The sequence below is a fragment of the Xiphophorus maculatus genome, chromosome 14 (genome assembly GCF_002775205.1).
Source record: "Xiphophorus maculatus strain JP 163 A chromosome 14, X_maculatus-5.0-male, whole genome shotgun sequence".
Lineage (NCBI taxonomy): Eukaryota > Metazoa > Chordata > Actinopteri > Cyprinodontiformes > Poeciliidae > Xiphophorus > Xiphophorus maculatus.
In genome coordinates, this window is record NC_036456.1 from 20,239,234 (window position 1) to 20,265,637 (window position 26,404).

The following is a 26,404-nucleotide window of genomic DNA, read 5'->3' on the forward strand; positions in this document are numbered from 1 at the left end:
CATTTTATTTTCACATGGGGTTGACCTTGGTTTGTAGTTAGCCATGTCAAACCTCTCCAAGATTTTTATGATGCATCTTTTCTGGTTCATTTTTACTTGACAATGGTTCTGTGTAAAATCAATTCCTAGAAAATGTTTAAGTTTTCCAAGATCTTTAATTTTAAACTTAGCAGCCAACATTTTCTTCACGCTTTTGAGTATTTGATCATTACTAGCTGCAATAATAAGGTCATCAGCCCAAATAATCAAGATCACTTTTAATCTTGAATTAATTATTACTTTTAATAATAATTTTCTTTACTGTAAACACAATAATCAGCAGAGTTCTGCACAAAGTTATTTTCAATAAGGAAATCATGTAACATTTTATTCCAATTTCGTCCCGACTGTTTCAGACCATAAAGTGACTTATTAAGTTTACAGACTAATTTTTCTCCTGTCTCTGTTACCACCTCAAATCCTTCAGGTTGTTCTAAAAATATCTCACAATCGATAGGGGCATGTAAATATGCTGTTTTGACATCCATTTGGTGCAATTCCAAATCATATTGAGCAGCAAGCTGCATTAGAACACGCACAGATGCCATATCAGCAGTCGGGGAAAAAGTCTCATTATAATCAATACAGCAACCTGACTATAGCCTTTTGCTACATATCTAGCCTTATAAAGTGTCTCAACAGGATTTTCTTTAATAGTAAATACCGATCTACCCCCCACTGCTTGCTTACCCTCAGGTAATGAAGTTAGGCTGTAAGTATTATTCTCCATCAAAGAATCCATTTCATCCTTCATAGCTTTAGCCCATAGTTGTGATTGTGGTGAGCTCATAGCTTCTTCCACTGTCTTAGGCACATCACATGCGATCCTATAACAATAGTCAATGTTCATGTGTGTTTGATCATCCTCACATTTCATTTCATAATCCTGATCTGTGTAATACTTAGGAGGTTTCCTTTCTCTCTTAGGATAACGTGAATCAAGATTTCATTCACTTTGACCCAAGTTCCCATCTATGTCACAAGTCTCAGTTTTAACCTCCTGTGAGATAATTGTTCTCAAATCTGGTTTTGATTGCTCACTTTCAACTTTCTTCTTGAGTAATATATTCCCATTTATGTCATCATCAGTCTGAGTGTCACATTCATTGGTACTTTTTGTTAAAACTTTACCAGCCTATTCCTAAGTACTCTGCCTGTATCTGGATAAAAGACAAGATATGCAGGACTATTTTTGTCATAACCAACAAAAATTCTCTTTTTACAACATGGATCCAACTTTTTCTTGTCATATTTATATGCATAACATTCAGATCCAAAAATTCTAATTTTTGAAAGGTCAGGTCTCTTTCCAGTTAACATGTAATATGGAGTCTGCTCAACACGTCTGTTGTAACATCTATTACGGATAATAGCAGCCGTCTGAACTGCGTATGTCCATAAATAATAATAAAATAATAAAATCAATTAACATGCATCTTGCCATTTCAAAGACAGTTCTCCATGTTCTCTCAGTTGTCCCATTCTGATGGGGAGAATAAGGAGCTGAAGTTTCATGTCTAATGGCATTTTGACCAAGCAATGATTGGAACTCTCTAGATATAAATTCAGTTCCATTATCGGATCTTATACATTTGACCTTCCCATAAGGTGCCACATCTGCAATAAACTTTTCTGTCCCTTTAACAGTATCACTCTTAACTTTCAGAAAATAGGTAAAAATAGCACCTGAATAATCATCTGTAAAAGCTAAGGTACATCTAAACCCGTCTTTGGCAGCTGGTTCTATTGGTCCAGCCAGATCTGCATGTACAAGATCTAGTGGACCTTTAGCTTTTTCATCCAGATCTCTACTCCTGGTCTGAGCAAATTTACCTTTTATGCATACTTCACATTTCAGATCAGGTTTTTCAGTTTTACCTCTAATTTTCATTCCATCTGCAACACCCTCCAACTTTGACACATCATCATAGTTACAGTGACCTAAAATTTCATGCCATGTTTGTATGTCATAGCAGGCCTTACATTTTTCAACCTAATCTGTAAGAGTACTTAAATAAAACAGTCTATCATAAACATCAATATCAAAAGTCGTACCATTTTTATGGATAAGCCGGTTCTGTCCATCTTTGAAGATGACTGTCGCTCCTTGGGTAGTTGCAGCTTTAACCGAAAATATGTCCTGAGAAAATGACGGCACATATAAAGTGTCCATTAACATCATCTCCACAATTCGGCCGTTGCTGTCTCTCAAACGAACTCTGGCGGTGCCTTTCTTCAGTGCGATGCCACTGGCCCTCACGCCGTCAGCCAACTCCAAAATATGGCTCTGAGGCTTAAAAGTCAAGTCGAAATCCTTGAATTTTGCAGCGTCGGTCACAATGTGCTTTGTTCACCCGAGTCGACCATGAGGCCCTTTACCTTCATGCCATAGATCTGGGCGTCGTCGATCTGCTTCACCTTGAAAGCAAACGTATGGTCCTCCTCATCCATTGCTTGCTTGACCTTGTCTCACCTTTTCCGCCGACAATTTACGTCCTTATGTGTGGCGCTCTTGCAGAAACCACACCACTGTTTCGGCTCTCTGCGCTCGCCCGAGGTTGAAGGACAGTCCAGGGCTTTGTGCCCTCTCTGGCCGCAGTTGTAACAGCTGAGTTTAATACTCCAATTGTCTCTTCCTTTATCTTTCATCACGCTATCTTCAGCTGAGCCAGCAACACACAACTTCTCTGTGCTCTCATAGCTTCTCAGCTTCGTTTTAAATTGGGCAAAAGTTAACTCTTCCTCACTCTGTGTAACATAAACAGAGAATGGTTTGAACTCATCAGGCAGGCCTTTTAAAATCATTGCCATCAGCAGGCCATCACTTAAAACTTCTCCAGCATTACGCAGCGCTGTAATTGCAGATTCTGCTCGGATAATATAGTCAGTGACGTTCTCATTGACACCTTTCTGAAGAGACGTCGGCTCTGTATACAGACTAATCACTCATGGCTTACCTGAACCAGCATAGTGATCTCTGAGGATCTTTAAGGCTTTTCTGCCATCATCCGCAGCATCTCCATGACAAGGGAAAGACTCTTATCATCCAAGACTTGAATTAATTCTGCATACGCCTCTTCCTTTTTAGTAGCGTCTTCTTCCGCGTCATCGGGTTCGTCTTTCAATAATATGATATTCTTCAGCTCAAGCAGACATAAGTGGGCCAAAAACTTTGTTTCCCACAACTCATACTTCTTTTCATCTCCGTCAAAGCATAATCGGTTCCATCAGCTTCCAAACTCCTTTCTGGGCCCATAACCTGTTGACGCTGCCATCTTTAAAGGGCTGGAAATGCCGGACCGTGACGAAGGAAAAACAACATAGCCTTCAGTTTCGTTTGACCTGAGTGCAGCGCTCACCAGAGCAACCTGTGGCCTTTTATTAGCAGATTGCACCCACCTGTGTAAATCTCCGCCCACAACAGGAAGTCAACAAGAACATCAACAATAAGATTCAACAGAGACAATCAGTAATGAAGCAGGTCTGGATGAAAAGCTGCCAGGCAGAGAAACACATGAGTTTTATACCAAAGATAAAGAATTAAAACAAAGGAGAGACAGTCTGGTTCTGATGCAGCTGCAGAAAACAACTTCCAACCTTCTACACGGAACCAAATAGTTCTTTTGGTGAGAGTTCACAATCATTCATATAACATGACTAGCAGATGTTAACTTGTAGTCATTTTTCCATCACAGTACGAAAAGAAATTGTAGGTGAGGCTTATAGTAAGGTGCGCTCTATAGTCCGGAAAGTACGGTACTCTTTTTGCTCTTTTTGTTATTTGACAACTTCTCGCTGCAGAGCAACATTCAGGTAAACCTTCTGCTTTGGCAATGAATGCAAATGATTCGGTCCAAGAAATTGTAGAATTTCTCCTCAGCTATTTTCCCCCTTTGCTCTCCATGACCCAACACACACACACACACACACATGTCAGTTTGTTTACCACCTGCCTCGCTCCGCCCAGCTGAAAGAAACGTTGCAGGCTATGACACAAATCTTCGTTGACAGAAATGTTGAAATTTAATATTTATTCTACACATTTTTATAGAATTGGAAAACGTTAAGAATGATTGTGTCATGTTTGTCCTCCTACAGAAACCATGTTAAAACAAAAATATATATTTCCCACTTTTCCATCTTTTTTCATGTTCAAAAATTTTTGAAAAAGCTCCAGGGAGCCACTAGGGCGGCGCTAAAGAGCCGCGGGTTGCCGACCCCTGATGTTGGATATTTTAATCTGAGGCTTTAGTGAATCTAAATGTAGCAGCTTTACACATTAAAACATTTATGTTATGTTCATGAAGGATTTTAGTTCATTTATTCAAGCTGGTATTGTAAACTGGGATTCTGGTGGTTTTTAGAAAGTTTTCCTCGTTCACATATTGTTTCAAATGCTCCACATCACTACTAGGCGCCACCTAAAGAATGATTTCTGATTATAATATTTCTGAATATATCATATAATAGTTTGTGTCTATTGAGTTTTTAATTAGCGCCACAGAAACTGTTTTGGTTGCCTGAGGTTTATGGGACAAGTTTTCCTGATATCCAAACATCGACTCTGCCTCAGTAAGAAGAGAAATGATTTGATATGGTGGAAAAATAGAATAGAAATAAAAAACTTAAACCAGCCTCCTGTGAGACTACAAACTGAAGTAAACTTCAGAGATGAAGTCGAGGCGCCAGCAGACTGATTGGTGGCGCTCACTGCTCAATGCATCGACTATAAAAACTATAAACTGAACTTTCTCTCTCAGTTCAGCCAGTAAGATGCTCAGCGCAGTGAAAACATCTGCAGTCTGGATTATTTAAAAACGGGATTTAATTTCTACATAAAAACAAGCAGCATTTATCCTGGGAGGGATAAATTGGATTATTTTTATCCTTACTTTCCAAATCAAGTAATCAGTGAAGTAACTAAGTTACTTTTTCAAAGTTACTATGTCATTACTGTTTGTTGGAGCCTGAACCCTTTGCTAGCATGCTAACATGCTAACACCAGCTGTACTGGGGCTGCTGCCTCACTGGGAGCAGCTACTGGTTCTGACCTCTCACCAGCAGCTACTGGTTCTGACCTCTCACCAGTAGCTGCTGGTTCCTCCCAGTCAGACCAGTAGCAGCCACCAGGCTGATACTGGGGTAAACTCTGTAACAGAAGGTTTTAATGTTATAAAACTTTATTAATAACTTTAATCTTAATCCTGTAGCAGAGGCTCCAGCTGCTTTAATAAAATGTGATTTTACTTTATTTTAATTTTCTCTGACAGAAAAAATAAACCTGAACTAAAACAGATTAAATCAGATTATTTTATATGGTGGCATTTTATCATCTGGTTCTGGTTAATCTCTGAATAATCTCATGTTCTGGTCCAGAACCTCTTCATCAGAACCACCAGAACCTTCAGCTTGACGGGTTGATGGTCAGAGGTTCTGGTTCCTTCAGCTGACCTCTGACCCTGATGGACTTTGCTCTGCCTCACCTGACTGACCTCTAAATGACCTCAGTCTGACCTCTGACCTCTGTCTCTCCAGTTGACCTCTCCGTCCCCCCGGTGGATGAACCGTCTCGCCTTCCTGCCTCACTGGAACTACAGCCCCCATGATGCCTCAGGGCGGGACCAGGACAGAGGACACCTGGAGCTGATTGGCTCTCCTGACCTGCTGGGACCCAAAGCTGAGCTGGGATTGGCTGCTGGACTGAGAGGGGCGGGGCATGATGGAGGGGCGGGGCCTGATGGAGCGCTGAGCGTCAGAGAAGCTGCAGGTGTTCTGAGGAACAGGTGGGTCACCTGACCTCTGACTGGACCAGAACCAGTTAGAACCAGAACCAGTTAAATATGAATTAACTAATTTTCTGTTTAATGTTTTTTCTGATCCAGTCGGTGATCAGAATAAAAATAGAAACTGCAGCAGAGGAATAGAAACAAAGATCTGATGATTAAAGTTCATATCATCAATTATTTGTATTTTATTCAAATAAATTAGATTGATTAATTATTGATTATCTAGTTTAGATAAAATGATCATTTTTACTGTTTATCATATTTATACTGTGGATATTTTATAATGTATTGATCATTTGGAAATAGACGAGTTACAGATTATCTAGGATTCATCATCCATTTTCTAACACCTTGTCCCTGGTGGGTCAGGAGGTTCTGGTTCCTCTCCAGCGAGACGTTTCGGGCGAGGGGCGGGGTCACCTGGAGGCGGGGTCACCTGGGGGTGGGGTCACCTCTACAGGTCATCAGTTTGTCGCAAGAGTTAAAAATAACAAAATGTAAAAGAAAAATAAATCAAGTAATAAAATTCATAAATAATAATCTTTGATTAATGAAATGTATTTTAGGCTTCAGATGGTTGTTAGAAAACATAAATAATAGAAACTATTTTATTAAATCAAGTTTAATTCACATGAAACATGATTTAATTCAGAATTAATGATTTATTAATAACATCAGCTGGTTCAAATCCAGAGAAAACTGATCAGATTCTCCTAATAAAATATCAGATCAATTATTATTGGATCGTTTAAAAATTGTAACAACTGCAGCAGCAAATATCTGAATATTGATCATTGATCAGTTCAGCTTGTTTGTTTCTGAACAAACTGATTCTTTGTTAATATTGATTATTTCTGTCAGAATTATAGATAAAATAATAACTGATAATTTCTTAGATCTTTGATTTAAATGAAAGTTAAATTGATCTAATTCCACAAGATCAAAGAGAAAATAATAATTTAAAGCAACATCTATTGATCTATTGATTGATGACTGAAACTCACCAAAGTAACCATAAATATTTAAATTATAATTAATTTCAGATTTAGGCCCCAAATTAACTTCAGTAATTTCTCACTGTTAAAGAAAAAACTAAACAGTTTAGAAGAATTAATTATTTATGCATCACGACTCTGATGACCCATTTATCCACAGGCTGCCACCTGCTGGGGGTTTCAGGTATTACACCTGATAAAACTGATAATCTGATCTGATCAGATTTAAATAATGATTTGATCATTAATGTCTGATTCACATTGATGATGATGATGATGATGATGATGATGATGGCAGTTTTATCCCTTCATCCTCTGATTATTGAGTGAAATATCAGGTTATTGGTTATCAGTGATCACATTGATCGATCAGGTTCTTATTAGAGCAGATCAATAACTGATCAGAACCCTGAATAATTTCCTCTCCTGGTCCAGCAGCATCAGGTGTTTTCAGTTTGTCCAGGTAGATTCTACTTGTTCACCTCCTCTTCATCATCAGCTTCATCAGCTGATAGAGGTTCTTCTGGTTCTGGTTCTAACCAGCCTCTCTGCCTCTGTCCCCTCTCTGTCTCAGGGTCAGAGGTCAGCGGGTGTCAGTGTGGGGTCAGGTGGGCTCGGTGCGCCCCCTGCTAGAGGTTTCAGGAAGCTGCTTCTTCTTCTTCTGTCTGGAGGACCAACAGCAGACGGTTCCGGTTCTGGTGAAGGTAGGCAACCCGACCTGGTGGGCCGGTACTGGGAGAGGGTTCTGGTGGAGATCAGAACCAGTAGAACCATCAGAACCATCGGTACCAGTCAGAACCATCAGAACCAGTAGCTCTACTGATGATGATGATGCCTGGCTCCTTCCTCCTCTGAGCCTCTGTCATTCTGTGACCTTTAACCTCTCAGGTGTCTCTGTGTCCACCTGGCTGGTTGATGACATCATCAGGACAGGTGATAGCATCCTGATGATGTCAGACCACCTGGTGTTGCCATGGCGACAGGCAAACCTGGTCACAGTTTGATCAGCAACAGTCTGCTGACCTTTGACCCTGTGATGGTGATTCATGGTTCTGATTGGCTGGATGATGTCACAAATATTCAGTTGCTCAGAGAACCAATCATGGAATAGTGTGTGTGTGTGTGTGTGTGTGTGTGTGCGTGTGTGTGTGTGTGTGTGTGTGTGTGTGTGTGCAGGGCAGCAGGCTGTGGTGGGCCCAGTGTGTGTGTGTTGGTGTCACAGTGTGTGTTACGGCTCTCAGAGTGTGTGTTCTCAGAGGATGGAGAGGAAACAGCGTGCTGTGTGTGACCGACCGTTCAGAGATACACACTGGATACACACCAGGACACACACAGTCTGAGGCTACACACACACAGGAACACACACACCCAGAGGACCTGGAGCCCCTCCCCCTCTCTGTTACTGGCCCCGCCCACTCTGACCAGCTGCAGAAGGACCAGGAGGAGGCGGAGCCTGAGGAGCTTCCTGTCCCATCAGGAGGGAGAATCAAACGCTCCAGAGTCATCAGCTACCAGGTAGGAGGCTTCTGATTGGCTGTTTTTATCTAGGAGGCTTCTGATTGGCTGTTACTACAGTATTAAAGATAATTTTCATATTTATTTCCATCTGCTAACTCCAGTTTGAACCTGTTCATCTTAGAGCAGCAGATGCTAAATGTAGCGCTGATTTCAGATTCCGACTTCCTGTGTTGACGCAAGGAGCGGCCATATTGAACTGTTAACAGGAGGAGCGGCCATATTGAACTGTTAACAGGAGGAGCGGCCATATTGAACTGTTAACAGGAAGAGCGGCCATATTGAACTGTTAACAGGAGGAGCGGCCATATTGAACTGTTAACAGGAAGAGCGGCCATATTGAACCGTTAACAGGAGGAGCGGCCATATTGAACCGTTAACAGGAGGAGCGGCCATATTGAAGCATGAAGTCAGCCTTGTAAATGGTAACTGGGTCAATTGGAGCTTCTCCCAGTTTCCCACTGGGAAATCTGACTTGTGTTGCTGATGATTTTAAAACTGGGAAATCAGAATTTCCCAGTTGCAACTATAACTGGAACGCAGCATCATGTCTGTCTGCATCAGTTGTTTCCACTGTGGAACCCCAGAGGTCAGGGGTCATGAACCCTGACCTCCAGAGACACCAATGGCCCCACTGGGTTTAACATTTAGATATAATAAATATTTTCTCTGGCAGCTTTAAAGTTAGGAAATTATTTTTCTGCCTTTAGTTTTCAAACTATGATTTTCATTTAATGCTAAATGTTCAGATCTTTATGTAGTCCAGGTCCAATCAGAACCAGTCATGGTCATTATCTAGCAGGCCTCTCATTGGCTGTCACTATGTAGCAGGCCTCTGATTGGCTGTCCCATAAACCCTGGTAACAACCCTTTGCTCCAGTCCCGGTTCTGGACCTGCCGGTCCGGTTCTGGTCCAGATGTTCACCAGTGAATCTGGTCCTGCAGTGAAACACCTGCAATGTTTACCTGAGAGCTAAGCTCCGCCCCTCTCCTCTGATAGGGCACAGTGACGGAGGTGGTGAGTGAGGGGGCGGGGCTTTACCTGCTGGACAGGAAGGTGGGGCTTTGCCTGGCCTATCAGCCGCCAGCCAGGAGGAAACTGAGACCCGGAGACCAGGTGGAGGTGAGCGCTGCTGAACTCTGATTGGTCCCTGATTGGTCCCTGACCTCCGATCTGACCCCTGACGTTCTGTTCTCCGTCCTCCAGCTGCATCAGGTCCACTTCCTGTTCCGGCCGAGCCCCGACTTCCCTCCCAGCATGCTTTGCTGCTGCCTCGGCTCCTCCCTCAGGGTGTCGGCCTTCAGCCGGGTGGGGGGAGCCTCCAGAAAGCCCAGCTGCCCTGGAGATGGAGTGTTGCCACGGTTACTGCTGCAGAGCAACAGAGGAGTGGACCAGTACCTTTGGACCTGCAACCTGGCCTCCCAGCTGGCCCACAGGTGATGGTTCTGGTCCGGACCGGTCCGACCAGCTTTCAGCCTGTATACAGGGTTCTGCAGGGTTCTACCAGGTTCTGAAGGTTCTGAAGGTTCCTCTGCCTTAAATAATTATATTTTCATAACTGATTGTGTTAAAATTAGTTTAAAGTTTAACAGAGCCTGGCTGCTACTTATGAAATATTTCATCCTATTAATGATAAAAATCATTAATAAAATGTCCCACAAACAAACGAGGAAATTAGTTTCTGTTTATTGGATCATTTATTTATAAATTACAGCGGCTACAAATCGCCATGGCAACGGGAAAATAAACTGATAAACAGGTGAACTTTAACCACTTAGATTCTGATTTTTCTCCAGTTTTCCTTTAGTTTGTTCATCTTCTCCTCTTGAGAAACGACGGATGGATCTATGTAGATTTTATCAACTAGATTTCACTCAGAGAACCAAACAGTTTCCTTCATTTATCCTCCATTTATTTATCAGTGTGTCAGGATATTGTTTTACAGTTGGTAAAGAAGAAGGTAAAACCTTTAAACAAACACAAAAGAGAAAAATAATTAAGTATTAATAATCTGGATTAAAGTTACTATAAATTAATTTCACTCAAACTACAAAGAAAATGTTAACAAACCATATAAATTATAAACAAACCACAAAGTAATTAAAGTTAATTCTTTAACTTTAAAGTGCAACATTTCAAATTAATATTTATATTTATTTAAATATAAACACGTTTACTTTTCAATATTAATCATGAATATTTGTTTTATAAATATCTTCAAGTTATTTTTATTAATCTAATCCTCAATAAATTAATAGTTGAACTTCTATCAACACCAAGTTCACCATCAGTCATAAAAATCACCAATCAGTCAATCAATCAATCCATCAATCCATCAATCCATCCAACTCTTCAGTCCAGTCATGCCAGCAGGTGTTAATGGTTCAGCTGGAGGTCCGGTTTGGTCCAGTTCAGTCCGACTCATAACTCAGTTTCTGCCTGACCGTCTATAGATCCACCAGGATCTGATCAGAGTCACCAAACGTCTTCTCTGTTTTTATTTTCTGCTTTTTTCCTTATTGTCCATGTGAAACACAGTGAGCGCAGGTCTTCTCTCTTTCTTGTCCTTTTCTCCTTTTGACTTTATTTTTCTTTTTTTCTAATTTGAATTCACAATTAGGAATCAACACCAAAACCACAAAAACGTTTCCAACACAGGAAGAGCATAAAAAACCCAAACAGAAGATTTTTATCATCATTTATAGAAGTGATGATCAGATCACAGCGGTGGACGATCAGATCATTTAAACATCTGCTGAGGATCAGTCAGTGTGTGTGTGTGTGTGTGTGTACCTTTTTCTGTGTACAATATGTTTTTTTCTCCTTGTGGGAACATTTTCTTGGGCCCCATAAGGGGAAACATTTCTGGGTTCAGAGTTAAAGTGTGAACTGAGTTTTGGTTTGACTGTAGAAATGAGTGGAAATCAGTGGAAAGTCCCCACAAAGATAGAGAAACTGTGTGTGTATCGTCTTATTTTAGAGCTAAAAACACCAAACTGCAGCTCAGCTACATGCTAATGTTGTCCAAGCTAACAGCTGATCTACTTCCTGCTTTCTAGATGTTATTTTAATTAAAACTTTTTCCTGTGAAACTCTTTGATCTTTTCTGTCGTAGTTTTTATAATAAATAACAAACATGGCGTCACTTTGTCAGATTGTGTCTCATGTCTCCAACATGTCCCACTGACTGTCCCTCTGTCTCCAGTCTGGTCCCCACCGAGCCCCCCCGTCCTCCTCTTCATCCTCCTCTTCCTCACTGCGTCTGTCTCCTGTCCTGGAAACTATCAGAGACGCTGTGGACACAGAGAGGACAGAGAGACATTTACTCTGAGATGTTGGACTGGCCTCACTGCTGTCCTCTGGACCAGGTGAGAAGGACCTGCTGCAGCAAACAGGAAGGGGCGGGACCGCTGTCAGTCTCTGACCTTATATGGAAATGGGACCATTGCACTCCAGAAGTGAAGGGGGCGCTATTTCCTATATTATCTGTGATATCTTCACCTTTAGGAAGGATTTTCACTCTCAACATGTATTTGAACTTCTCTCTTTTATTTATTTCAGTTCAGCTCAGAGTTTTTAACAGATTCTGTAGCTTCTGTGAACTTCTAAATCTGCTCTTTAGTCGTATCTTTTTGGGCCTGATACTGCCTCTAGTGGTGTGGGGTTGGTAACACAACTAATATAATTACATTACTAAATCAGAATAGCACAAAGTCTTTATTATTTACTATTAATAAAATCTGGTGCTGCTAATCTGTCACAAAAAATGACAGATTAGCCCCCATATTGCTGATCCATTTACAGGTCCTTCTCGAAATATTAGCATATTGTGATAAAGTTCATTATTTTCCACAATGTAATGATAAAAATTGAACATTCATATATTTTAGATTCATTGCACACCAACTGAAATATTTCAGGTCTTTTATTGTCTTAATACGGATGATTTTGGCATACAGCTCATGAAAACCCAAAATTCCTATCTCACAAAATTAGCATATTATGAAAGGGGTCTCTAAACGAGCTTGAACCTAATCATCTGAAACAACGAATTAACTCTAAACACCTGCAAAAGATTCCTGAGGCCTTTAAAACTCCCAGCCTGGTTCATCACTCAAAACCCCAATCATGGGTAAGACTGCCGACCTGACTGCTGTCCAGAAGGCCATCATTGACACCCTCAAGCAAGAGGGTATGACACAGAAAGATATTTCTGAACGAATAGGCTGTTCCCAGAGTGCTGTATCAAGGCACCTCAGTGGGAAGGAAAAAGTGTGGCAGAAAACGCTGCACAATGAGAAGAGGTGACCGGACCCTGAGGAAGATTGTGGAGAAGGGCCGATTCCAGACCTTGGGTCACCTGCGGAAGCAGTGGACTGAGTCTGGAGTAGAAACATCCAGAGCCACCGTGCACAGGCGTGTGCAGGAAATAGGCTACAGGTGCCGCATTCCCCAGGTCAAGCCTCTTTTGAACCAGAAACAGCGGCAGAGGCGCCTGACCTGGGCTACAGAGAAGCAGCACTGGACTGTTGCTCAGTGGTCCAAAGTACTTTTTTCGGACGAAAGCAAATTTTGCATGTCATTCGGAAATTAAGGTGCCAGAGTCTGGAGGAAGACTGGGGAGAAGGAAATGCCAAAATGCCAGAAGTCCAGTGTCTAGTACCCACAGTCAGTGATGGTCTGGGGTTCCATGTCAGCTGCTGGTGTTGGTCCACTGCGTTTTATCAAGGGCAGGGTCAATGCAGCTAGCTATCAGGAGATTTTGGAGCACTTCATGCTTCCGTCTGCTGAAAAGCTTTATGGAGATGAAGATTTCATTTTTCAGCACGACCTGGCACCTGGTCACAGTGCCAAAACCACTGGTAAATGGTTTTCTGACCATGGTATCACTGTGCTCAATTGGCCTGCCAACTCTCCTGACCTGAACCCCATAGTGAATCTGTGGGATATTGTGAAGAGAAAGTTGAGAGACGCAAGACCCAACACTCTGGATGAGCTAAAGGCCGCTATCGAAGCATCCTGGGCCTCCATAAGACCTCAGCAGTGCCACAGGCTGATTGCCTCCATGCCACGCCGCATTGAAGCAGTCATTTCTGCAAAAGGATTCCCGACCAAGTATTGAGTGCATAACTGTACATAATTATTTGAAGGTTGACTTTTTTGTATTAAAAACACTTTTCTTTGATTGGTCGGATGAAATATGCTAATTTTGTGAGATAGGAATTTTGGGTTTTCATGAGCTGTATGCCAAAATCATCCATATTAAGACAATAAAAGACCTGAAATATTTCAGTTGGTGTGCAATGAATCTAAAATATATGAATGTTCAATTTTTATCATTACATTATGGAAAATAATGAACTTTATCACAATATGCTAATATTTTGAGAAGGACCTGTATTTAAACATCCATCCATTTTCTTCCTCTTATCCGGGGTCGGGTCGCGGGGTCAGCAGCTTCAGAAGGGAGGCCCAGACTTCCCTCTCCCCAGCCACTTGTTACTATTAATTTCGGCATTACAGTAAAAGATAAATTCCCTCACTAAAGAACATACCTTTTCATTTTCCTAAGGATGTAGAGCTAATTAAATGACATAAACAAAACCTGAAAGTGATTCCAGTTTCACTTGATGGCCAACGTGTTGAAACTGAGGCTAATTTTAAATTCCTTGTGTTGTTCCTGGACAGTCAGCTCAACTTTGCTGTAAACACTAGTTATATCTTTAAGAAATGTTCTTGGGGTTACCTAACTAGAGGTTGTGTACAAGACAATGTTGAGTGTTTAACAACCAGATTCGTTTTTCTTCTGTTCGTTATTGACTTTTGCTCAATTAAATTTCTTATGTTTACATTACAAATTGATTTTATTATAGTTCATTATGTTGCAGTTCATGTCTCCTTATTTCTTTTATGCCTCCTATAATATATATTATTTATGTTGTATAAATGTCTTTACGTCATTTAATTAGCTCTGTGGTGTTTTATAAGATAATTTATCTTTTACGGTACCAGTAATGCGTAAATTAATAGTAAATAATAAAGACGTTGTGCTATTGTGATTTAGTACTGTAATTATATTAGTTGTGTTACCACCCCACGCCACTAGAGGCAGTATCAGGCCCGAAAAGATGTGACTAAGGAGCAGATTTAGAAGAAAGCTACAGAATCTATTAAAAACTGTGAGCTGAGCTGAAGTAAATAAAAGAGAAAAGTTTAAATACATGCTGAGAGTGAAAATCCTTCCTAAAGGTGAAGATATATCACAGATTATATAGGAAACAGCGCCCCCTTCACTTCTGGAGTGCAACGGTCCCATTTCCAAATGCCAGTGGTCCGTCCCGCCCCTTCCTGTTTGCTGCAGCGAGATGGACCTGGGTTCTTGTCCCTCTGTCCTCAGTACCAGGTGGACCCGTTTGTCCCTCAGCTCCTCAGTGTCTCAGATCTCCTCCAGTCCCTGCGGTCGTCCTGCTGGTCCTCTCTGCTGCCCCCTGGTGTCCTCAGCTCGTCTCAGGTCAACTCTGCTCTCTCCTGGTCCTGCAGGATGCTGACCTCTGACCCCAGGACAGGAGACAGTCTCAGGTAAACTCAGCAGCATCAGGACCATCAGTTGAGAGGGAGCAGATCAGAACCTGCGTCCTGTTAGGCTCCACCCCCTTTCAGTGTCTGACGTTATCCTTCCCATTAGGCCCCGCCCCCTCCTGCTGGTCGGCGTCCTCCAGCTCCCCTCTGAAAGGTCAGAGTTCACACAGAGCCTGGAGCTCAGAGACGCTACAGCAGCTGTGAGCTGCGTCGTCACGGAAACCACAGAGCAGGATGATGGAGGTCAGAGGTCGGCCTTCAACACCGCCTGGATCGGTAGGAACCACACACATACTGTAACACACACCATCTTCAGGTCCAGTTCAGAGTCTCTAACTGGACCCAGTTTGGTTTAACCACCTGATCTGGTTCTACTGGGTTATAAACCCAACCTGATTTCATGATCATTCATTCATTCATTCATCAGACCCTTTATCTAACAGGAATGAAGTGAAAAACCATCAGCAGAGATCAGAAAAAATCCAGTTTAATTCACTGACATCATTAAGTCAGAAGCAGATTATTAATCCTGTCATAATAATAAATTAATCTGTCAGATTATCAGCTGGTTGATCTTTGATCCTCTGATGGAGATAAAACCTGTAGAGCTGCTTCCTCCATCAGACACTGAAACATTTTACTGTTTATTAATATGATGATGATGATTGTGGAGGTTCCTCCATCTGTTCCCCAGTGTTAGTATTTATTTCAATGTTTTCACACAATATATTTATAATTTCACTCTTTTTGTGTTTATTGCATGAGGTTGTTTACTATTATGGATGCACACATTTAGTAAACTCCTTTTGTTTCTGTGAATCATGAACTACTTTGTTTTGCTGAGTTTGAAGGAAGGTTGAAAGGCAAAAACCAGGAAGTGGAACAAACCATCAGGCTGCTGGAAGCAGGACTTGATGATGAAGAGTTTCTACTAACAGCACAGCTGCTCAAATATTTTGGTGTTATTTGTTTTGTTTTTATAGTTGTGTTGTCGTCAAATGAATGAGTTATTTATGTTTATGCATTGTTTGTCTGTCTCATCTCTGTGTATAAATTCATGTGTTCATTGTGAGGTCAGTTTTTGGTTTGTTATCCTGAGCTAGGTCTGCCTTAGTTGATTTCTTTTGGGCCCATTTCGTTATATTTTTTAGATTTGTTATTGAAAGGCTTTTGTTAAGACTTTTTGGAGAAATAAATAGAAAATATTTTTTATATATGCCTTTGTCCTTGTGCCTTACTGGTTGCACCGTAACAATGATGTTAAACTGCTGAGTGAATCCAACCATCATGGAGAACCGGACCAGAACCGGGTCATTCACTGTGGAGGTCCAGAACCGACCCTTTGTCTCCCTGTGTGTGTGTGTGGGTGTGTGTGTGTGTGTGTGTGTGTCTCAGGCAGCCTGGTGTGTGTGCGGAGCTTCACCATGGTAACGGAGCGGTTCCTCCAATCAGAGTTCCCATCTTGCCGACACCTGGACCAGAACGGTTTCATCTCCAACAGAACCAGCAGGTACTGGAACCAGCTGGTTCTGACCCGGTTCATGTCTGGTACCAGAACCAGCAGGGGGCGCTACTGAGCATGCTCAGAGCTGCAGGGGAATCTGACCAACAACCTCCATCAGGTGTTTGTGACTCTACCTGTTTCTACAGAGTTTACCTGCAGTTCTCTCTGGATCACCTCATCATCCTGAGCCCCTCTGTTACCATGGCAACACACCTGAGGATGAGGGGGGCGGAGCCAGGAAGTGACGACCTCCACAGGAACAAGAGGGAGGAAGAAGAGGGTGATGATGAAGGCTCATGTCTGAAGAAAAGACGATGTGATGAAGAGCTCTCCTCCTCCGTTGCCATGGTAACAGCTCATGAGGGCGGAGAGCCCCCTCGTCCCTGCATCTCCATGGTGATTAGGGTGGAGTCTAAAGGAGGCGTGGCCTGGAGGAACGCAGTGATTGGTGGCAGTGATGAGGGGGCGGGGCTTCAGCTGGGCTTCTCTGCTACGGCTCTGCTGATTGGTCCAGTGGTCAGCTGGGCGCGGGACCCGAAGAACCAGCCAATGATGGAGAAGGAGGCGGAGCCAGAGAGGGAGGAGAAGGTGAGGAGGAGAGAGAGGAAGTTACCTGATGGTTACCTGGACGACCACCAGGTGTTTACCTGATGCCTCTACTCTCTCTGTGTCTCCAGGTGCTGCTGCAGTTCTCAGGTGTTTCCTCTCGATGGTTTCCTCTCCTCCAGCCTGGATCCGTCTACAGACTCACAGCACCAAACACTCAGGTAGAACACCTGATGGATGGTTCCCTCTGGACTGGTTCTACTGGTTACCTGGTTCTGGTTCTGGAGCTCTTCATGGTTTATTCACTCTGGTATCTGCTTCCTGTCCCGCCTGCAGCTGATTGGTCCTCTGTGTGTCCAACAGGATTCCAGCGTTCTGATTGGTTGCAGCGTTGCTGGGCAGAAGGGGGTGGAGCTTCATGCTGACTCCTCCCTCCAGGTGCGACCTGATTGGAGGATCCACACTCTGACCCGACCCCTGCTGCTGCCGCACACCTGGACTCAGGTAACCTGGTTCTGGTTCTGGTTCTGGTCAGACCCGGCTCCAGGGGAGTGTAACTAGGGGGCAGTGGCTGATGTTGAGGGGGAAGAGATGGCATTAAACTGACTTTAATTTAATATAAATAGATTTTAAAAAGTTTAAAAAGATTATTATTTATGTTAGAACATAATGAAAGTTTTTATTTTCATCAAAGGTTTGTTGTTTTACACACACACACACACACACACACACACACACACACACACACACACACACACCAGAAATCCCTCCTACTCCAGGTCTAATCCACCTTTTGTTCATACTGTATATTAGTTCATGTTTGTGCATAAATGAAACATTTGACCTTTACATAAATGTATCTGCTGAAACTGTTTCTATGTAAGATATGAACGGCTGCCAGATATCATAAAATGTTTTAATACAGAGATAATCAATACGTCGATCAAACTGAACGCCAAGAGGCTGAAACCAGAACTTCCTTTTCTGACCCGCTTATCCAAAGATCCAAAACCTTTTTAACTTTATTAAAGAATAAAAAAAAAAAAAAAAACCTGTTCAAATTAATAATCTCTGTAATTATTGTTTCCACAAGGTGTTGAGCAATTTGGTACGTTTCCGTTCAATGAACAAAAAAAAGGGACTCAGATACCGACTGACTATCAGAGCAGGAGTTTAAATTAATCAACCTTTGCTGTGTTCATAAGAAGCTTATTAATTATCGAGAAATAAATATAAAGTCTGAAAACCTGATATCATAATGAGCTGAATGTTGTTTTTAACGTAATCTCTGCTCGTCTTGCAGGGTAGGCAGTTGCCACGGCAACGGGCGTTCTTAACAACAAAATAAAATATTGATGTTGATGAAACTTTCTCCAAAATAATAACCTTTATCAACCTTTCTAGCTCCACTGTTGAAAATGAGGAGCAACATTAAATAACATTGAAATAAAATCCAGTTCAACATCTGAGCTGATTCCTCTGGATCCTGTTGGAGGAAAAATATCTAAACTTCACAAGATGTGGCTTTAACCTTCAGAGCTCTGTGGTTCCTGCTGTCAGGCTGAAGTTTCTCATGTTGAGGTCAAAGTTCAGATCTGCCATAACTGACTGACACCTGCTGGCCTCAGGTTCTTGGTGTCATCAGGATCTCAGGTGACAGAAAAAGTAGATCTTGGTCTCCAGAAGTTTGGGTTCCCTGTTTCAACACATCTTCTAACTGTAGATCTGATCTCCTCCAAATGAATGAAAGACATAAATGTGATGTTTGCACATTTATAAAGAAATAAACTGGATTGAGTCGATGTTGCTTTACTAGTCAAGTCAGACGAAATGCTTCTCATACAGCAATAATGGTTACAATCTGTCTTAATGTTTTCTGTTCTCTATAACACATTTAGCTCTCAGTCTTTCTCCTGGTGCGTTCACTGACAGTCTGTAACATAAATGCATAAGCATCACTGTATACATTACATCACTCCTTTTTTTTTAACAAGCAATTTCTCATTTTAAAACAGCCTTAGTTTTTTTTTTTTTTTGGACTTCTGTCGTAAACAAAATGTCCTTCAGTGTTGAGACACGTCACATCTCCATGACGACCATAATGGCACCATTTCTAAACAAATCAACACAAAGCAGCACTGCTATCTAGAGATAGAGAAAAAACTAATCAAGTATTTTATTTGGTGTGATCTGCTACGTCAAAATGTAAATTAGCCCTTAATTACTGTTGAACACAAACGTGAAGTAATGCATTGATAAAGTTATAGTATTTACAGTGGTGTGAAAAAGTGTTTGCCCCCTTCCTCATTTCCTGTTTTTTTTGCATGTTTGTCACACTTAAGTGTTTCGGAACATCAAACCAATTTAAAAAATAGTCAAGGACAACATAAGTAAACACAAAATGCAAGTTGTAAATGAAGGTGTTTAGTATTTGTTGGATAAATTGTATTTTTAGTAATTATCAAATATTCGTTGTATCATGTAGCTTTGTAGAAACATTTAGATAATGTTTAATTATATGCTTTTTCTCTTTTTCCTCTATTCTAAGTAATGTCTCTGTGTGTTGAATAATTATGATTCCTTCCTGTGACTTCCTTGAGATGCCATCAGCAAAGCCTGGGAGATAGCGGAGACAACTCTTCTAGCAGAGTTTATTGCCCAGCAATAAACTCTGCCCTCCTGTGTGATATACAACTTGTTTTACTCAACGTCGGCCGTGTCTGGTACCCGACTGGAGCAAGAAGGATTTAGATTGTAGATAACATATGTCTAAATAGTAAAAGTCATTAGCGCTGCAGCTGTGTGTTGCCCCTCCCTTTTAGAAGCTGCAAGCGCCCAATGTATGAGGGTCCCCTAAAAAAGCAATAAAATAGAGGGAGCGGGAGATGCGTTTTCAGAGCGGTTGGAGATTTGTAACTGAAAGCATCTCTCTGTCTGCTCTCCTCGCGAGTATAAAAGAATCTAACTCTCTTGTCTTTTCTGTGTTTGTTTAAATTGTCTTTAATAGGTATTTAGACCTGACAGTATTAAAGGAGAAAAAAGATCCAAACCATCATGGCCCTGTGTGAAAAAGTGATTGCCCCCCTACACCTAATAACTGGTTGGGCCACCTTTAGCAGCAACAACTGCAACCAAGCGTTTGCAATAACTTGCAATGAGTCTTTTACAGCGTTCTGCAGGAATTTTGGCCCACTCATCTTTGCAGAATTGTTCTAATTCAGTTACATTACAGGGTTTTCGAGCATGAACAGCCTTTTTAAGGTCATACCACAACATCTCAATAGGATTCAGGTCAGGACTTTGGCTAGGCCACTCCAAAGTCTTCATTTTGTTTTTCTTAAGCCGTTCAGTGGTGGACTTGCTGGTGTGTTTAGGATCACTGTCCTGCTGCAGAACCCAAGTTCGTTTCAGCTTGAGTTCACGAACAGACGGTCGGACATTCTCCTTCAGGATCCTTTGGTAGACAGCAGAATTCATAGTTCCATTTATTACAGCAAGTCTTCCAGGTCCTGACGCAGCAAAACAGCCCCAGACCATCACACTACCACCACCATATTTTACCGTTGGTATAATGTTCTTTTTCTGAAATGCAGTGTTCCTTTTACGCCAGACGTAATGGGACACACACCTTCCAAAGAGTTCCACTTTTGTCTCATCGGTCCACAGAATATTTTCCCAAAAGACTTGGGGATCATCAAGATGTGTTTTGGAAAAATTGAGACGAGCTCTAATGTTTCTTTTGCTCAGCAGTGGTTTTCTTCTTGGAACTCTGCCATGCAGGCCATTTTTGCCCAGTCTTTTTCTGATGGTGGAGGCATGGACGCTGACCTTAACTGAGGCAAGTGAGGCCTGCAGTTCTTTGGACGTTGTTGTGGGGTCTTTTGTGACCTCTTGGATGAGTCGTCGCTGCGCTGTTGGGGTGAGTTTGGGCAGCCAGCCACTCCTGGGAAGGTTCACCACTGTTCCATGTCTTCGCCATTTGTGGATAATGGCTCTCACTGTGGTTTGCTGGATTCCCAAAGCTTTGGACATGGCTTTATAACCCTTTCCAGACTGATAGATCTTAATTACTGTCTTTCTCAATTGTTCCTGAATTTCTTTGAATCTCGGCATGATGTGTAGCTTTTAAGGATCTTTTGGTGGACTTTACTGTGTCAGGCAGCTCTTATTTAAGTTATGTCTTGATTGAAAACAGGTGTGGCAATAATCAAGCCTGGGTGTGGCTAGAGAAATTGAACTCGGGTGTTAAAAACCACAGTTATAATCTATTTTAACGAGGGGGGCAATCACTTTTTCACACAGGGCCATGATGGTTTGGATTTTTTTCTCCTTTAATACTAAACACCTTCATTTACAACTTGCATTTTGTGTTTACTTATGTTGTCCTTGACTATTTTTTAAATTGGTTTGATGTTCCAAAACACTTAAGTGTGACAAACATGCAAAAAAACAGGAAATGAGGAAGGGGGCAAACACTTTTTCACACCACTGTATATCCTTTCAAGCTTTCTCACAGGTATTTAAGTCCAATGGGCGTCTGTGGTGTCGTTTGGGCTGAACCCGTGGTGGGGGAACAGTAACGTCTGCATCTTCATTTCCAGAATCAGGTGAAGAATGTTGGACACTGGCACTGATCTTTCTAAAGAAGGAGGAGTTTATTGTGATCGAATGTCAATTGTTGCTGGCGGTAACCATGGAGCCGTTAAGCTGGGTTACAGTGGGGGGGTCACTGTTCTAGGATGCTGCCAGCTTGCTGCATTTCGGTTGTCGGTACAGTTTGGTGTTGTCAGTTTTGAGAGCGTTGGGCTTGACACAATGACGTACATCTGCATTAAGTTTAATTTTTGCAGTCCGGTCTCAGTTTCTGATCACCTGGTCACAACGTTAGAGAAGATTTGAATCTTTGTGTAGATCTTCCGCTGGACATGAGCTCTGCTGGAGATGCTTTGGTGGAGCTATGTGGGGTAGAGTTGTACTCACAGAGAAATGTGTTTAATGTCTGCTGACATGTGATGCCTTGGCATTGAGACTCTGACTGCTTTTTCCCAATGAACACATTAAAGCTCTGCTGTTCTGTTTGCTTGAGGCCATAGAGGTGTCATCTTCCTGTGCTGGCAGCCCATGTCTGTCAGAAACTTTGAAAAATGTTAATTGTTGAAGGGAATCCCAAACATTGAAAATATTTTGTCCAGGACAGGAATAACAGTGTTTGCTAAATAGACCCAACAGCCTCAACCATTGGATAGCGTGAGTACTCCTCCATTATAACTAGCAAGAACTCACCAGATGGTAGTGGCCATAGAAATCAGCGCTGATTGTACTCCACGGTTCTGACATTCGGAGGGGCTCAAGGTGAGTTACTGGGGTGTTTGGCTGGCAGGCTAAACAGTTCTTAACTACAAGCTCTGCTTTTTGGTCCATGTTAGGGAACCATACTTTTGACCTGACCTTTGTCTTTGCCTTGGTGTCCCTCGTCGGCTAATTGTAGTTCTCTGTCCTCCAGACCTGAGGGGATGACGATTCTAGTGCCACGAAGAAGAATGTCGCCCAATCATTGCAGATTTGCTTGTCCTTTGTAGAATGGTGATGTCATGTGAGTCATCCTTGACTTGGTCCAGGTGTTGTTTCTTAGTTGTGCAACAACCTTTTGTAGGACTCTCTCTGTGAGGGTTGCCTCTTTGATGTCAGTTAAAGTCATGGCTTTGTGGCATGTTGTGCCAGGAAGTTAAGGTACTCTTTACCTTTGTTGCTGTTGTGTGGTTTCCGGTCCGTATGGGGATCGGATGTCTGGACATGTAGTCGGCTGGGTTCCTTTCCTGTAGACTTCTCGAAGGTTGTATGGTTGAAGCTTTAGTCCCCATCGTTCGATTCTTGCAGGTGGTTTTGAACGAGGGTTGGTCCAAATTACTTCCAGCGCCTTGTGGTCAGTAACTAAAGTGAAAGGATGTCCATACAGATAGAGGTGGAAATGTTCACAGCTCCATACTATTACCAATGTTTCTCGTTCTGTTTGTGAGTATAGCATCTCTTAACGTCACTTAGATCATGGCTAGCTTATGCTATAGTGTGTCTCTCTTTCCTTTCCAAGTTGATAAAGAATAGCTCCAAGGCCAACGGGGCTTCAGTCTATGACCAGTTCTGTCTTTGTAAGGGTCAAAATATGACATCACAGTCTCACTGGTTAAGCTGTCTTTCAGGTTTTGCAGGGCTTTTGGTGGGATTGAACCCCAGCACCATTGTGTGCCTTTCTTGGTCAGTTTGCGTAGTGGTGCTGAAATAGAAGCAAAGTCTTTAAAGAAACATGAGCAGTATGTCGCCATGCCTAGCAGGCTTCTCACCTCGGTGGGGTTTTCCGGCGCGCTAGCTTCCTTGATTGCAGCGACTTTCTTTGGATCGGCAGATATGCCACCAGCTTGGAAGATGAATCAAAAAAATTCCAGCCTAGATTTGTTGAACTCACACTTATCTTTATTAAGGGTAAGACCTTCCTCTCTGAGCCTCTGGAACGCTGTTGCGAGGTTTTTGTCATGATCTTGTGATGCTTGTGTCTTTCCATGCACAATGATGTCATTGCTGAGGTTCTTCACACCTTCGATCCCTTGTAGAGCCTGGCAGATGGCATTTTGAAATACCTCTGCTGCTGATGATATGAAAAAGTTCAGACCGTAGTACCTCCTCAGACCTTTATGCGTGCTGAATGTTGTCATGTACCTGCTGTCAGGTGGAGCTCTAGCTGATGGTAACCAGCCTTTAGGTCAATTTTGGAAAATACTGTTGCTTCGTTCAACTCATGGATGACATCGTCCATCGAGGGAGTAAGATGACGTTCACATTGGATGGCAGTATTAGCCTGTCTCATGTATACACAGATTCTGACTTTATTTGGGTGGAGTCACAATTGGGGAGACCCAAGGTGTAGGCTCAGTCACTGTCTCTATAATATCATTGTCTTCTAGTTTTTAGAGTTCCTGTTCTACTCTCTGACGGATGTGAAATGAGACCCGTCTGTGTGGCTGACATGTTGGCTGAACATTGGTGTCTATGTGGAGCTTGACTTGAAAGTCCTTCAGTTTGCCTTGAAAAAGGTTTGGGTGGTTGTCTACGAGCCTTTCTGTCACTGTGGGGCCAGGTGAGGCTGAGACACTGTTCACTACTTTATGAGGCCTAATCGATTAGCTGTGTCAGATCCTAACAGAAAATAGCCTTTACATGTTTTCACATAGAATGTGCATTTGGTCTTTTTGCTTCTGCTTCACATACAAACATGCCAGCTAGTTGTAACAGGTAGAACAGCCATAGGAAAAAACTTTAGTATCAGGTGGGACTAATGCGGTTGTGGCGATAGCAAGTTTAGGTCAGACTCACTGATGTTGTTCACTGTGGCGCCTGAATCCAGAATCACTGATATCTCAATCTTTAATATGAGACTTTGGTGTTTTCTTTTTATCTGTGCCAGTGGTGATGAACACATATTCATCACCACTGCTAGATGAATCCTGTTTGTCCCCTTGTGTTGAGCTGGAAATTGAGAAAACTTCCTTAGAGGTTTTGTGATGTTTATGGTTCACTTTGGGTTTTGTGTCACAGCTTTGGACAGGAGGTTTTTGTTTCGATCCACATTGTCTGCCTAATGGTTTAGCTTTGCACTCCTTTCCTCATGCAGGGCAATATCCATCATGTGGATATTTTCCCGCCACAATTTCTGCACTAGTTGTTTGGTTTGTGACTTTATAGGTTTTGTTCGGTTGACCTTTCAGCTGTATGGCGTTCACAAACCCAGCTGCTCCTTGGTCGATGCCTGTTGCACATGTCGGCCTCGCTCAGAGCTCGTCTGCGAAGTCTGGACGACGTACAACTCTGAATGAATTGTCCTTTTATTTCTAGAACCACATCAGTAAATCCACAATGTTTAACAGCATGCGGAACCGAGTGCAGTACGTGTCTAGGTTTTCACTTGGATGTTGTACTGCTTTTCTGAAGACGTATACTTCGTACAGGACGTTTTTCTTCAGTGTAAAATACGTGTTGAGATTCGTTTCTACATTTGGATACTTGTCTGAGCTTGTTGCTAACATGTTGTAAATGTCATGTACAGTCATGGCCAAATGTTTTGAGAATGATTCAAATGTTAATATTTACAAAGTCTACTGCTTCAGTTTTTATAACGGCAATTTGCATATACTCCAGAATGTTATAAAGAGTGATCAGCGTAACAGCAATTAATTGCAAAGTCAATATTTGCCTAGAAAATGAACTTTATCCCCCAAAACACATTTCAACTTCATTGCAGCCCTGCCTTAAAAGGACCAGCTAACATTGCTTCAGTGATTGCTCCATTAACACAGGTGTGGGTGGTGATGAGGACAGGGCTGGAGATCAATCTGTCATGATTAAGTAAGAATGACACCACTGGACACTTTAAAAAGAGGCTGGTGCTTGGCATCATTGTTTCTCTTCTGTGAACCATGGTTACCTCGAAAGAAACACGTGCAGTCATCATTGCACTGCACAAAAATGGCCTAACAGGAAAGAAAATCGCAGCTAGAAAGATTGCACCTCAGTCAACAATCTATCGCATCATCAAGAACTTCAAGGAGAGAGGTTCCTTTGTTGCCAAAAAGGCTCCACGGCGCCCAAGAAAGACCAGCAAGAGCCAGGACCGTCTCTTAAAAGTGTTTCAGCTGCGGGATCGGGCTACCAGCAGTGCAGAGCTTGCTCAGGAATGGCAGCAGGCAGGTGTGAGTGCATCTGCACACACTGTGAGGCGGAGACTCTTGGAGCAAGGCCTGGTCTCAAGGAGGGCAGCAAAGAAGCCACTTCTCTCCAGGAAAAACATCAGGGACAGACTGATATTCTGCAAAAGGTACAGGGAGTGGACTGCTGAGGACTGGGGTAAAGTCATTTTCTCTGATGAATCCCCTTTCCGATTGTTTGGGACATCTGGAAAACAGCTTGTTCGGAGAAGACGAGCTGAGCGCTACCACCAGTCTTGTCTCATGCCAACTGTAAAGCATCCTGAAACCATTCATGTGTGGGGTTGCTTCTCAGCCAAGGGAGTCGGCTCTCTCACAATCTTACCTAAAAACACAGCCATGAATAAAGAATGGTACCAGAATGTCCTCCGAGAGCAACTTCTCCCAACCGTCCAAGAGCAGTTTGGTGATGAACAATGCCTTTTCCAGCATGATGGAGCACCTTGCCATAAAGCAAAGGTGATATCTAACTGGCTCAGGGAACAAAACATAGAGATTTTGGGTCCATGGCCTGGAAACTCCCCTGATCTTAATCCCATTGAAAACTTGTGGTCAATCATCAAGAGACGGGTGGACAAACGAAAACCTAGGAATTCTGACAAAATGCAAGCATTGATTGTGCAAGAATGGACTGCTATCAGTCAGGATTTGGTCCAGAAATTGATTGAGAGCATGCCAGGGAGAAT

At 42.3% G+C, this 26,404-nt stretch overlaps 1 protein-coding gene across 1 annotated transcript in view; it reads left to right on the plus strand.

Annotated features, from left to right (window-relative positions):
* ctc1 (CST telomere replication complex component 1) overlaps positions 1-26,404 on the plus strand; it is a 127,359-nt gene that overhangs the window by 38,789 nt on the left and 62,166 nt on the right. The window contains exons 5-16 of the mRNA XM_023346464.1: positions 5,575-5,822; positions 7,395-7,524; positions 7,997-8,335; positions 9,336-9,458; positions 9,543-9,772; positions 11,542-11,704; positions 14,734-14,915; positions 15,022-15,191; positions 16,311-16,425; positions 16,566-17,007; positions 17,097-17,186; positions 17,329-17,469. Coding sequence (XP_023202232.1) covers positions 5,575-5,822; positions 7,395-7,524; positions 7,997-8,335; positions 9,336-9,458; positions 9,543-9,772; positions 11,542-11,704; positions 14,734-14,915; positions 15,022-15,191; positions 16,311-16,425; positions 16,566-17,007; positions 17,097-17,186; positions 17,329-17,469 — 2,373 coding nt within the window. The remainder of the gene's footprint in view (positions 1-5,574; positions 5,823-7,394; positions 7,525-7,996; positions 8,336-9,335; positions 9,459-9,542; positions 9,773-11,541; positions 11,705-14,733; positions 14,916-15,021; positions 15,192-16,310; positions 16,426-16,565; positions 17,008-17,096; positions 17,187-17,328; positions 17,470-26,404) is intronic.